The sequence below is a fragment of the Punica granatum genome, chromosome 1, assembly GCF_007655135.1.
Source record: "Punica granatum isolate Tunisia-2019 chromosome 1, ASM765513v2, whole genome shotgun sequence".
NCBI lineage: Eukaryota > Viridiplantae > Streptophyta > Magnoliopsida > Myrtales > Lythraceae > Punica > Punica granatum.
Window position 1 is genome coordinate 46625487 of NC_045127.1, and position 13089 is coordinate 46638575.

At 41.3% G+C, this 13089-nt stretch overlaps 3 protein-coding genes across 4 annotated transcripts; all 3 read left to right on the top strand.

Annotated features, from left to right (window-relative positions):
• The first annotated feature begins 1051 nt into the window (after nt 1-1051).
• On the top strand, nt 1052-4305 carry LOC116192498. Its single transcript, XM_031521054.1, has 2 exons — nt 1052-2058; nt 2332-4305. The coding sequence occupies exons 1-2, from the start codon at nt 1206-1208 to the stop codon at nt 3759-3761; spliced, it is 2283 nt and encodes a 760-aa protein (XP_031376914.1). The 5' UTR covers nt 1052-1205; the 3' UTR covers nt 3762-4305.
• A 2258-nt stretch (nt 4306-6563) lies between these two features.
• LOC116192089 (autophagy-related protein 8f) lies at nt 6564-9430 on the top strand. 2 transcript variants are annotated; one of them, XM_031520518.1, is made up of 6 exons: nt 6564-6678; nt 7291-7332; nt 7441-7496; nt 8275-8327; nt 8668-8786; nt 9131-9430. In XM_031520518.1, exons 2-6 carry the CDS (start codon nt 7296-7298, stop codon nt 9220-9222), a joined length of 357 nt encoding a protein of 118 aa, XP_031376378.1. In that variant the 5' UTR covers nt 6564-6678; nt 7291-7295; the 3' UTR covers nt 9223-9430. The 2 variants fall into 2 exon arrangements, with proteins under 2 accessions (XP_031376378.1, XP_031376379.1); XM_031520519.1 differs by having other exon boundaries at nt 6662-6746.
• A 1623-nt stretch (nt 9431-11053) lies between these two features.
• Nucleotides 11054-12636, top strand: LOC116198897 (L-lactate dehydrogenase B-like). The gene is made up of 2 exons (XM_031529168.1): nt 11054-11797; nt 11873-12636. The coding sequence occupies exons 1-2, from the start codon at nt 11189-11191 to the stop codon at nt 12314-12316; spliced, it is 1053 nt and encodes a 350-aa protein (XP_031385028.1). The 5' UTR covers nt 11054-11188; the 3' UTR covers nt 12317-12636.
• The last annotated feature ends 453 nt before the right edge of the window (nt 12637-13089 follow it).

Genomic DNA, 13089 nt, shown 5'->3' on the forward strand with positions numbered 1-13089 from the left:
TATCCATTGGTTTATATGAGACTTAGATACCACAACTTATCAGTTTGAGCTTTTAAGTGGAAATGGACCCGAGCTCGTAAAAGCCCAATGAAAATTCAATATGGTATCAGAGCATAAGTTATGCGTATGGCCCACGCGCACATGCGCACCAACATCACGCCAAGCTCAGTATGTCCAAGAATGCCTCGTGTTAGTCCCTCATCACCCAAACACGAAATATGAAACTCGACTCGAGGTCAATTGTTAAGGGCGGGTGTTTAAAGCCACACGATAACGTGTAGGCAAAAATAGACCACATATTGCATGTGAAGGCAAGTGTTGAGGATATTAATCCCTCATGGAAATGATGGACGGATATCCATTGGTTTATATGAGACTTTTGATGAATGAATATCCATTCGTTTATATGAGACTTCGGTACTACCACTTATTAGTTTGAGCTTTTAAGTGAAAATTGGTCCGAACTCGTGTAAGCCCAATGAAAATTCAATATTTGACCTATAGGTCCCAATATATTACATTGTATATGCGGTCGACTTGTCTCGTCACTATAGTACATACAAGCGACTGCATTGTACATGGAGTCGACTATCTCGTCGCTTTGTGTTCGTAAAAGTAGGATACATTATTTTTCGAATACGAAAACATTTCGAATATTCAGCCGCAGGATGCTAGAAAATTCCTATAATAGAACTCATATTTGTAAAGTTGATTAGACAACATGATATGGTGGTATCGATTAGAGGTAATGACCTAGTGGTTTCAAGGTCATTTCAGAGTTAAAGTAACTTTGATTTTGATTTTGATTTTGATTGTGGAAAAAAAAAACAAATGAGATGGTATTATAAATTTGACTTGGGAAACGTGTGCTTTTGTTGTGTAGTGGATAGAGTTAAAATCAAAATCATGATTCTAAAATTTGATCATGAAACCAAACAGGCCCTCGGATCTTGAGTTTGAATCCGAGGGATATATGCTATGGTGGGCTATTTGACTTAGGCTTTGGGTCATTTTATTCGGAAAAAAAAAAAGAGAGGGTATGGCGGTAGAATTTTTGTATCTATTAGTTTGGTGTTGACTAGCAATTGGATGTCCAACAATGAAAGGTTCTCTTTGAACAAATTATGCTCTCTTTCTAATTGTCTAGAGGTTGAATCTGAGGCACCCAGAAAAAGTTCGTCCCAGGAAGAAGGAAGGGAGGACTCATGCTAGGCTGCAGCTCTGATGGTAACCTCGACGAGGCCGGCTTCAGCCGCCCGATGCCTTGGATCGGCCTCTATATCGCAGTGGCCTCCCTGGCCTGCGGCCTCGCCATGGGAGCTGACGCCCTGACCGCCTTCCGCTGCCGGAAGTTCTGGTTCCCCTGCCGCTACTTGTCCCTCAACGCCACCTCCCTCACCGTCATCTCTGTCGCCATCAAGCTCTCTGTCGACCTCAACACCGCCATGCCCCGGCAGCAGGACCAGCTCTCCAAGCTCAGCTCCTCTGCCCTCATCTGCACCGTTATGGCCAACTCCATGCCATCCCTTGGCAACATGGGAAGCGGGGAGCTCCTAAGTAATATAATAGCACTTGCAATCCTGGTTATCACCGCGATCGTGAATATCTCGATTCAAATCAGCACCGGCGTGATCTACACCTTCCTCCGGGAGCACATCTTCCTCATGTTCCTGATGCTGCTGCTCCTGCTGATGTTGAGCTTCTCGGCCATGACAGTCCCCACCACAAAGACTTACTTGGAGATGAAGTACTGCAAGAAACACGAGCTGACCCTTAAGGAGAAAGACAGGAAGTCCGAGACCGTGATCGAGAGACTGAAGGAAGACCTCATGAAGTACTGGATGATGGCCTACACTGGGAGCCCACAGTTTGTTGTTGGCCGGTCGGTGACCTGCACTGCCTCGGGTGCACTTTGTCTGTTAAGCGCCACGGCTCTGGCGGAAGCAATGACCAGGTCTTACGTTATGGCTGGACGGTTCAAGTTCTGCACAGGAGAATCGGACTACGGGTGGTCGAGTACCATGATACTCATTGTGCAGACGATAGCAGTCGGAATTGGTATTCTTAGAATGTTAAACTTCATTTGTACCAACTTGTGCTTGATGTTCATGCCAGTCTGAATTTGGATATAAATTGGGTGATTCCCATTGCTTTCAGATATGATTATAGTAGAAAGCATATGTCGTAAGATTATATCAGCAACGTATGTTATGTCAATCGAACTATGTTAATCGAATGTAAGTCGCTAGATCAAGCAGACCATTAAACAGCAGAGGTTTTTAGTCTCCTTACTGTGCAGTCCACATGTTTAATTATGGTTCATGTTAACAGGTACGATCGCCCCGGCCCTTAGATGGTTTGTGGCAATTAAATTCAAGTGCCCGAAGATGGTTAAGAAGAGCTTCAAAGACGATTTCAAGCTCGAGAAGTACTGGATCAAGATGCTCGTTGAGATGAAGGAGTGCCCATTTTTTCTCCAGTTTCGGAGCAGGCAATGCAGGAGAATGATCCACGGGTTGAAGAATGAGTTCCTTGGGTTCTGCATCCGATTACAGGCAGGGATTGTGTTGGGTAGCAAGGTGATTAGGCTCATTTCGATTCTGTTCATGAGCCAGATTTTGATCTCCTGCCAGTTCATCAAAGAGCTGACGAGCAAGTTTGAGTCAAAGAACAGCATTGCAAATGAGGATTCACATTTGAGCATGGATCGAGCACTAAAGCTTGATCTGAGTCGTTATGTTCTTCATCTTGAGGGCGAGGAGGAACTAGTCCACTCGATGATGAGAAATAACTGGAATACCACGGAGCATTTTGTTAAGATGGGAAAGAAGAAGGAGCCAAAGTATCTCATTCGACTCCTGGAGGACTATCATTCCCATGGGTTCGGAGGAGTTTTAAAGTTCGACAGTGACCGTGTCTCGACCATATATCATGCAGGAGAAGAACCCCCAAGGTGTTGGGCCCTTCCTATCGTGACCCTTGCGAGCATTGCAGTTGCAATCCCGAGCATCGAACAGTCTATGATCAATCAGCTGCTGCATAGCATCAACGAGGGCCTAAAGTATGTTGAGCTCATTGAAGAAAACCTCAGCCAAGAACAAGACATTACCAATGTAAGGAAGGCAGCGAATATCGTGTGGCTAGGAGTTGATCTCTACCATAGGTGGCTCGATATGGACCTCCGGAAGCTCTCTTGTCTCCAAGGGGACAGCCCGAGGGATGTCCTTGAAACGCTCTCAGAGGCTGCAAAGAACATGTTGGTGGATTTTAAGGAGAAACCGGTGAATGAATGTTTGATGGAAACTCCTTCAAGGTGGCCCATTAAGGTTTTGGCGGCTCATTCGATGTACAGAATTACCCAAACAATGCTATTAGACTGCAGAGAGAGCTGTGACGAAAACTTGAGCAGGAAGATATTAGAGACGCTGTTGGTGACTGTCTCGGATATTCTGGGAGCGTGTCTTACAAACTTAGAGCGGGTCATATCGATGGAGTGCTGCAGGAGCACAATTGAGGAAAGGAAAGAGAGTGTGCAGCGTGCAGGGGTTCTGATTGGAAAAATCGAGAAAGTGATCGAAATCCTCAGCCATAGGCATGTTCCGAACCTCAGTCTCGACCAGATGGCTAGCATCGACAAGTGGCGCACATCAGACCACCTGAGAAATCTGAACGACTCACCCTTGACAGCATTTAATGAGGTGAATACGAAGGATTCTATCAAAAATTCAGCTGAGCTGCACCTGTCTATTGAGTACTCATAACATGTCCTGGAGATGAGAACATTTTCAATATAAAAGGAACATTGTAATGTATGCTTGAAAGTGTAATTGCAATAGCACAGAAAAGCTGGCGACATCTGCAGCACTACGACATATAACACCAGGTCAAGCTGCTGATCAACTTTCGACCAAACTAGGAGGCAGCTACGGGATAACGGGGACTAATCACGACTGCTTCGGCTGCAGTCAGTCTGTCCTGGAGATTCACTTGTTTTCGTTACCCGTTATTAACTAACAACTGCCTGACAATATTTCAATTATCCAAGACTAGACCCGCAATGTTCCAGCAGTCGAGTAGACTGAATCAGTATAGTTCTTCTTGATCAATCAAACCTCTGATTCCTGGTCTTTTTTGTTTGTACAAGGTTGCAGTTCAGATGTGCAGTCTGCAGCTAGCAGCTATAACAGATAAATTAAGGCACATGTGCCATGCCTTTTTTTTTTTTTAAAAATTTCCTATTATTTTCTCTTGTTCTTACTTCCTGCAGAAGATATGAAATATCAGTTTGGATTTTCTTTTCCACCACCAATATGCTGCATAAATTACCAACTTAAACGCTTCAAATCTAACTAAATTACGTTATGATGATTCCATGACAGGGGAGTTTGCTGCTTTCTTTGAGATTTGAATTCGAATCATTGTTGGTGGCTCTCCGTGTAAATGGTTTCCTTCGGCCTACACGACCAAGGATGAGATTGGATTGATACCAAAGCGACCTGATCATTAGGAAAAGGGAAATCCTTGAATCTAAAAACTAGTTATATATCTAGTTAAAATAAATTAGATCCAAAGTCTCGTTGCTCACTCGATCATTGGATGTACAGACATAACTGGCTTATCGAGCATTGCTAAATCATCCAATTAACTAATCAAGCTGTGATCTCACCAACTTAACTTTGTTAACAACATATCCCCCGCATGATAGGTAAATATGAGATTCCTGTCTTCACTAGCACCCTAGTACATTAGTTTGACTCGTTACGGTTAACATGAAATTAACAACAATTAGTAGCTGTAATCGACGTGGTGTAATTTAACAAATTAACAATTACCGAAGGTTAATAATATACTGCAATGTTTATGCTGTTGATGAAATTGAAATATTTCTTCACAATCAGGTAAGTCAACAACCGATCAGAAATTATAATTAGTACGATCAATAAATCAGGGCATGTATATGTATGATTGGAAATTGTTAATTATTAAAGTGGCAAAGAGAAAGAGAGAGAGAAAGAAAAAGACAATCACATAATAATATAACTGTATCCCACACCCTATATGGCCCCTCAAGAAATTTTTTTTTTCTAATCGGAATGTCCAGATTTCGCCCGACTAATTACCGAAACTCTGTGAACTCCTGGAGGTGTACAGAGCAGGTAATCACGCCAAAAGTGTTTCGGTGGACCTAAGAGAATTCGAATCCAGGATTGGACGTAAACTTAAATACACCTTAATCACTAAGTTAAATTCATTGGATTGCCCCTCAAGAAAGTTGCCGGTAAGTGAAAAATAGCAATGCAGGCGTGTCATATGTCAATTATCCAGTGCTGATGGGAATGACGCGTGTCATCTCCTGCGTGGCATCGATCTGCGCCGTCCCTGGGCAACACGTAGTTTGTGGGGGCAAATGTAAAAGCGAACTATTTGGGACCGTTAGATTGGATTTGTTTTGCTGGTAGAGGACGTATTGGAGCTTGAACGGTTCTGATCGGTTTGATCATGATATTGCAAGGGCTGTGATCTGCGAATCCACGTATTGATCTGAGACGATGCGTTGCATCGAAAAAACTTTCCGTTATTGGAATAAGGAAGAATATTCTTCAAATCCCGGCAGCCCTTTTTCCTATTTTATTCGGAATTGTCGGGTGTGTTTGATTTTAGAGTTAAGTAAAGTTGAGTTTCGATTTTAATTGGGTTGTAATGATTGCGTTATTGAATTATAAGAAAAAGCATGAAAAAAGTAATAAATTGTTGAGAAAATTTAATATTAAAAATTGAATTGAATGGTTAAAAAAATTGAAAAAAAGAAAAAAATTAATAATTGTATAGTTGACTTTTGTTGTGTAATAAGTAGAGGTAAAGTTAGACTTAAAATTTTATGTCCCGTTTGGATTCAGAGTTAATTGATTTTAACTTTAACTTTAACTTTAATTCAACACATTACACAATAACAATACACATTTCCCAATTTAAACATTTTAACTTTAATTTTAACTCAACACACTGCACAACAAAAACACACGTTTCCCAAGTCAAATTTATAATCACATCTCATTTATCCTTTTTCACAATCAAAATTAAAATCAAAATCAAAGTAATTTTAACTTTGAATCCAAACGGTCTCTTAAAAATCTTAAAATCAAACTGATCACGAATGATTTTGCTCTTTTCACTGGTTTTCCTCCGACTATTTTCGAAGAAAGTCTCCGACTCTCTCTCATGCATTAAATGTACACATTTTTCCATACAACTCCCTCTAAATTTTGTGAAAAGTTCATTTCACTTCCCATCTACGATATATCATGTTGAGCGACGTGTTTGGGTTGGTGTTATCGTTGCTTGCGTAGCCAAAAAAAGAAAACTGATTGCAGCGGTAGCGAGGAAACTTGAGTAGTCACGTGAAATCCAAGGATCAAAGTGGAAATACGAATTGGTTTAAGGGGGAAATTGCATAATAATGACAATAATAATTAAAATCCTTTATCCTTTTTTTTTTCGGTAGGAAAAAGAAAAATCATAATTAATAATTAATAATGAATAATAATAATAATAATAAAATTAAATAAAAGGGGATAAAGAACAGCAGTTGAAATAGGGAAGCAAAAGGAGCTGCCGTATCGCCATTATCTTCTTCAACCGAACCCCACGAGCATCAAGAGTTCTTCTCTCCCCAAAAAGGTCTCTCTCTCTCTCTCTCTCTCTCTCTCTCTCTCTCTCTCTCTCTCTCGTCTTCTGGGTCTATCGAGGTTTGATTTCTGTACTTTACTGCTGGCTTTCGTCGTTCTATCCGTCTGCTGCTTCTGTATTTATTGATGATCTTATCCGGGTGATCAGTCCGATCAATCAGTCAATCTGATCGGATTCTCATCGTAGCTTGCTTTGCTATGCACTGAGCGTTGAATTGGGTCTGTTTGCTTCGAAAAAGCTCGAAACTTGCGCACGATCGTACTGTTTGTGTGGGTTTGACCTTGGCGGAGCTGGCTCTGAAAAGCTGCAAGTTTAGGGTTTGACCAAATGTCCCCAGTAGCCTCTAATTTCAACTTTTGGTGTAAAAGAAAATCCTCTAGTTGAATCCCTTAATTGATTTTGATTAAAAGCTGAACTTATTTTTGTTACTAAATTTTTCTTGGTAGATATATTTTTTTCCCAATTGACGCTTCATTTTTTTTTTGTGTTTAGCGTCTTGCTACAATGATTTCTTCTTGTAGAAGGAATAAATAGAAGGGCCATTAAGTTTTGCGTTTTTTCCGACAATAGCTCGAGTTTTGATTAGTTCTCTTGAAATATCAGGTGGAATGGCGAAGAGCTACTTCAAGCAGGAGCATGATCTCGGTATGCATTGCTGTTGTATCGATGCGCTTGCCTGTTCATTTATGCGCTGCTTCTGAGTTTGGTTGTGGTTATTTTTGGCTGATGTCTCTGCCTTCTGCTTATGAACAGAGAAGAGACGGGCGGAGGCTGCGAGGATCAGGGAGAAGTACCCGGATAGGATTCCTGTGAGAACAAGTTTTACCTTTCTAACTCTCACATGTTCTCTCAATCTGGTGGTGCAATGGCCCTTTGAAGCTGATTTTCATAATTTTTGTCATTCTGGTATCATGCTTCATTCCAATTTGGCTTCCCCCCTATATCACTAAAAAAAAAAGAAAGAAAAAAGGCCTCCCTTTAATGATCTAATGCTGAATGGATGCTTAACCAACTGATTTGTCTGCTGTGTTTTCCAGAATCTTGGAACGTTAATTGTAGATCAGAGCATCACTTATCAAATTTTACCCCTTTTTTTCCTCTCTTGGGATAGTCCAAGTCAGTGCTATGATGTCCTTGACTCGTGATATGTGGGCACTCTTTTATTATTATTATAAAACTTATTTTCTTAAAGTCCAGTGTCCTGTCTTACCAACATTCATGGCCATTTCTGGGTATTAATCATGTGGGATTTTTTTTTTCCCGATTGCAGTTGCAGGCTTTGTTATTACAGCTTTTCTAATGTAAAGGCACTAAAGAAATCCTTTGCAAGTGGATATAAGAATTGATTTACAGTTGATATAAAATATTCTTCACATTTTCTAATTTCTTTTGAAGAAGTACTCTGTTAAATATCAATTTTGTTTTGAGAGCATGATCAGTGTCAGCACTTCGTTTTGGTGGATTCAGTGATCTCCTGATAAGCCTTCTCGTATGAGCTTTGAAGATTTTGATGATCCAGAACTGCCATAATTATATATGCTACTATGCTTTGCTCGACTGACTTGCCGTTGATGCTGCATTGTTAAGGTGATTGTGGAGAAAGCTGAGAGAAGTGATATCCCAAACATCGACAAGAAAAAGTGAGCATTGCTTGTCTGTATTTTTTGGTCTAACTTATTCACAATGCGATCTGTTTCTTAACTTGTCTTTGCTTTTGATTTATATAAATTGAAAGCCTGAAAAGTTGCATCATGTACAAATTAAAGGGGGGAAGTTGAAATATATATATATATTTATAGTTATATATCTTAAGTCCACAACTGGATTCGCGGGCCTCTAGTTATTTATATGCCCTGATCCACCCACTGTGCTGCATTATTCTTTATTTTGTATTTTCTAACCCGATAGTATAGTTTTGTCTTGGTTTGCTGAGAGATGCTTCATTTACTCAATTATCTTACTGGAAGGGATATTTTTCAGGTACCTTGTCCCTGCAGACCTTACAGTCGGACAATTTGTATATGTCATTCGCAAAAGGATCAAACTCAGTGCAGAAAAGGCCATTTTTATTTTTGTGGACAATGTTCTCCCACCAACAGGTATTTATCATGCAAATCCACTTCGGTGATTTGGGGCCTGAACAGTTTCATGATTGTTTGAAGATAATATCAAGAATCAAAAGACAAGAAAGCCAGATAAACGATGCTGAGACATCTAAATGATTGATTGAGGGTGCGGTGATTTTGGACTTCCAACTACAATGAAACCTGTTCCGGACATTTCTCTCCATCTTCCTCTACCTTCCTTCCCTTGTTTTTTTTCCTGAAAACCTTTTAAGCACTTGATCTCTCTGAGTTTCATCCCACTCTCATCTTCTCACATTTTTTCAGGCTCAATAGGGCAGTCAATTTGATCATATCGTGATGGTTTTGATCTTTCGCAGGGGCAATCATGTCTGCAATATATGAAGAGAAAAAGGATGAAGACGGGTTCCTTTATGTCACTTACAGCGGAGAGAACACATTCGGGTGCTAGGAACATTCCCCTGATAAATCACTTCTCGTGGGTTCTCAAAGCTTCTTGCTCACTGAACTTTGCGCTCCCCTAGTATTTCTATTTCACGTGTTTATTTATGTTCTCGAATCATGATATGTCTATGGAGACTCGGATGATCATATTATGTACAGTTTGTATATAATCTCCAAGAACAAGTTTAATGCAAAGTATTCCTCTTGTCATCACACGATCACGCCTTCTTGCTCCGACTTTGATCTATCTCGAAGGCAGGCCAAAGTTGTTTGAGGAGGTGACGGGCCTTTGAGATTACCGGGTTCCGACACTTTGCTATGGGCTGTAGGAAACAGTGGGTGTCTTGAAGCTAAGAAATGAGAAAAGTACTGTGTTGATTTAAGTGTTTCCTTGGGGAAATTTCAGGTGATGGGAAAGTCTTGGATTCGGGCCTTTTTGTTGGTAAAAATGATTATTCTTGAGCTTTGAAATTTGGGGCATGTGCCAGTAGGCTTAACGCTATTACGGATGGGTTCGCCTTTCATCATGCAATATCCGCCTTGTGTGATATAAGATATTGATAGACATTCTAAAACAACGACCTGTGATTATTGATTAGTGTATCCGGGTGGGGTTCCCCGGTTCGCCTTGTATTGTGCGATATAAAATTATTGATCGATGTATTCAAATACAATGACCTGTGATTATTTATCTGCTTGATCGTATGTCACGATGCAATGACCCGTGATTACCGATCAGCTTATTCGTGCGTGATCCTTAGTCAAGCATCAGTTGCGCCACAATAACTTTTGAACTTAATGCGTTTACCCGCTCTGGTCAAAAAAGTTGAAATGCAAAATTATTTGAGATTATGAAGAAATTGATAGTTTTTAATTTTTATGGGACTTTTACTTCTAGATTTAGATCGCGGGTTAAAGAGGGTTATAAACTTAAAAAGTGAGTTACAAAGGATTTCTTTGTGAGTTTGTATTTATAATCCTTCATAAATCACTCTTCAATTACATACATTCTCTACGGCGCCATTTGAAAATAAAAATGAATGTAAGTATATTCTCATATATTATCTTATTTTATAAGAATATTATTTGAGGGAAAACTTTATTTTGTAATTGCCATCATTTTTTTTTTAAATTTAAACTTTATTATACACATACTACTAAAATATCTTATATTTTCAAGGAAAATATTGAAAATAAAAATTTTAAAAAAACTACTATTACCTTAAAGATCCCCTCAAATATCTCCTGCATTATCTATTTTAAAAATCAACCACTTCTAACTTCTAAGTTAAAAGATCAAGATAATTTTCTAAAATAAGAGTTCGATTTTGAACAAAGACGAGAGAGGAATCCCCGGACGCACGAGGAGAAAAAGAACAATGAAAAGGAGAAATTTGACAAAAGGGAGAAATTCATTTCCCTCAGTCAATAATAATAAAATCCCAGCCCATGGTATTATTGACTATTGGGTTGAGTATCAAGAAAGGTACGCTGCGAATTTCCAAAGGAGTGGGTGTGCCCTGCCCCCCAAGCAAACCTCAGTCAGCTCAGGTGACTTTTGCCTCCTCGTCACATGGGAGACGCCGCGCCCAAGTCTGCCATGAGCACGCAGTCTTCGTCCGCACGATGAGATGACTTCTCTTCCCCTGCAACATCGTAAGTTATGATCGACGGTGATCTCGAGAGGTTCATTGGTCTACCAATGTACCTGTATGCACCTTAGTATTCTTCTGTCGATTCAAATTCCTTCGAGAAACAGTTGACCGTTAGGAGACCTCCCCGGCAAAAGCCATTATTCCCTCTTCACCGAAAGGGTCGGTCCTAACCCGACATTTCCTCTCCTCTCCTTCCTATAAAGCATTATACCGCATTGATCACTCCTATCTATACAATATTTTTACGACCTACCGACCAATCTCTCGCGAAATCCATCATTCCGTATCTCGGAACAATCACCATCGAGAAAAGAGAGAATGCAGAAGAGCAGCTCGAACTCGTCACTGGGCCCGGGCGGCCTCGACTTGTCCCAGGCCTTCTTCAAGCCCATCCAGAGCGTTGCTCCACCATCTGCGACCAGCCGCCGCACCAAGGTATCCATTGTCGGGGCTGGGAATGTCGGGATGGCCATAGCCCAGACGATTCTGACCCAGGACTTGGTGGACGAGCTCGCCCTCGTGGACGCCAAGCCTGACATGCTCCGAGGCGAGATGCTGGACCTTCAGCATGCTGCTGCATTCCTTCCCCGGACCCGGATCCTTGCCTCCACGGATTACTCTGTGACAGAGTGTTCGGACCTCTGCATAGTCACTGCCGGGGCTCGTCAGATGCCGGGGGAGTCCAGGCTGGGACTGGTGCAGCGTAACGTGGCCCTGTTCCGGAGCATCATCCCACCCTTGGCAAAGTTTTCCCCAGATTCAGTCATCTTGATCGTGTCGAACCCAGTGGATGTGCTGACCTATGTGGCGTGGAAGCTGTCAGGGTTCCCGCCAAACCGGGTCATTGGTTCGGGCACAAACCTGGACACATCGAGGTTTCAGTTCTTGCTCGCGGATCATCTAGATGTCAATGCTCAGGATGTGCAGGTGAGATTTCTTTGCATAAAAGATTGATATATTCTAACATGAAATACACAAATCTTACTGTCCATCGACTTTTAGGCTTACATAGTGGGCGAGCACGGGGACAGCTCGGTGGCGCTTTGGTCGAGCATAAGCGTGGGTGGCGTCCCGATCCTTAGCTTCCTCGACAAGCATCAGATCCCATATGAGAAACAGATGCTGGAAGGCATCCACGAAAAGGTGGTGGGGGGTGCCTACGAGGTGATCAACCTCAAAGGCTACACCTCCTGGGCCATCGGCTACTCTGTTGCGAGCCTGGCCCGATGCATCACTCGCGATCAGAGGAGGATCCACCCTGTGTCAGTCCTCGCGAGGGGGTTCTACGGGATCAAGGACGAGGACATCTTCCTCAGCCTGCCGGTTCAGCTGGGCCGCAGTGGGGTTGTCGGCGTGGCCAATGTGTGCATGACTGATGAGGAGGCGGGGCGGCTCAGGGCCTCGGCTGAGGCCATCTTGGAAGTTCAGAGTCAACTGGGCATTTGATTTGATTTAACCCGGCCAGAGCAAGATTAAAGTAAAAATGGATGAGTAAAACTTACAATAAACAGATAAATGTTGGAATAATGACGGTCATAATTTATTTATTGATCACACGTTCATCTGTATCATAGATAGTACTCCCATAAGTTTATGGTTTGTGGATAAAGGGCTTCTAATTGCACATTTCCTACGTAATTTGCACTCAAATTTTTGTCCAACCAAGCCAACCTGTTACATGCAAGTTAGGTATGTTTTGCATGTGCCATGTAGTGAAAACTATGGACCTAAGGTCAGAAACATTTGTCATGGGGAATATACTACGATGGAAGGAATATTACTATATTGACGATTCTTGGATCTAACGATAAATTTGTTAAACATCCAAAAGATAAAGGAGAAATGTCGAGTCGTTGAGGAAGCGTTGGCGACCTATTTTGGATTTTTCGAAATTAACTTATATAATTGAGCTGGACCCATTCAAATGTCGGACCGGAACCTTCTGTTCGGGCTTATTTGAAGTTATACAGAGGCCTAGTTCATCTCAGCTTGAAGCCCATGGAAATAAATATTTGTTATTGGAAAAGGATAAATTTGGAGAATTACACCACACGGGATAATAATGGGGTAGTGCACGTGGGTGTGAAGCAAGTCTTTACATTTTATAAATAATGGCTCCATGAAGCTAATAAGGGACACGCGACAGTCAACACACTACCAAACCTTTGCAACAATTTCTGAGATTTCAATACTTTATTTTCAACCTTTTATGTTGTTTT

What these genes read in the sequence shown, in the direction of transcription:
- LOC116192498 (XM_031521054.1), top strand. Translation starts at nt 1,206, where the DNA reads ATGCTAGGCTGCAGCTCTGATGGTAACCTCGACGAGGCCGGCTTCAGC. An exon ending in GACGATAGCAGTCGGAATTG is followed by an intron (nt 2,059 to 2,331) that starts GTATTCTTAGAA and finishes TCATGTTAACAG; the next exon opens with GTACGATCGCCCCGGCCCTT.
- LOC116192089 (XM_031520518.1), top strand. Translation starts at nt 7,296, where the DNA reads ATGGCGAAGAGCTACTTCAAGCAGGAGCATGATCTCG. An exon ending in CAAGCAGGAGCATGATCTCG is followed by an intron (nt 7,333 to 7,440) that starts GTATGCATTGCT and finishes GCTTATGAACAG; the next exon opens with AGAAGAGACGGGCGGAGGCT. An exon ending in CAATGTTCTCCCACCAACAG is followed by an intron (nt 8,787 to 9,130) that starts GTATTTATCATG and finishes GATCTTTCGCAG; the next exon opens with GGGCAATCATGTCTGCAATA.
- LOC116198897 (XM_031529168.1), top strand. Translation starts at nt 11,189, where the DNA reads ATGCAGAAGAGCAGCTCGAACTCGTCACTGGGCCCGGGCGGCCTCGAC. An exon ending in TCAATGCTCAGGATGTGCAG is followed by an intron (nt 11,798 to 11,872) that starts GTGAGATTTCTT and finishes ATCGACTTTTAG; the next exon opens with GCTTACATAGTGGGCGAGCA.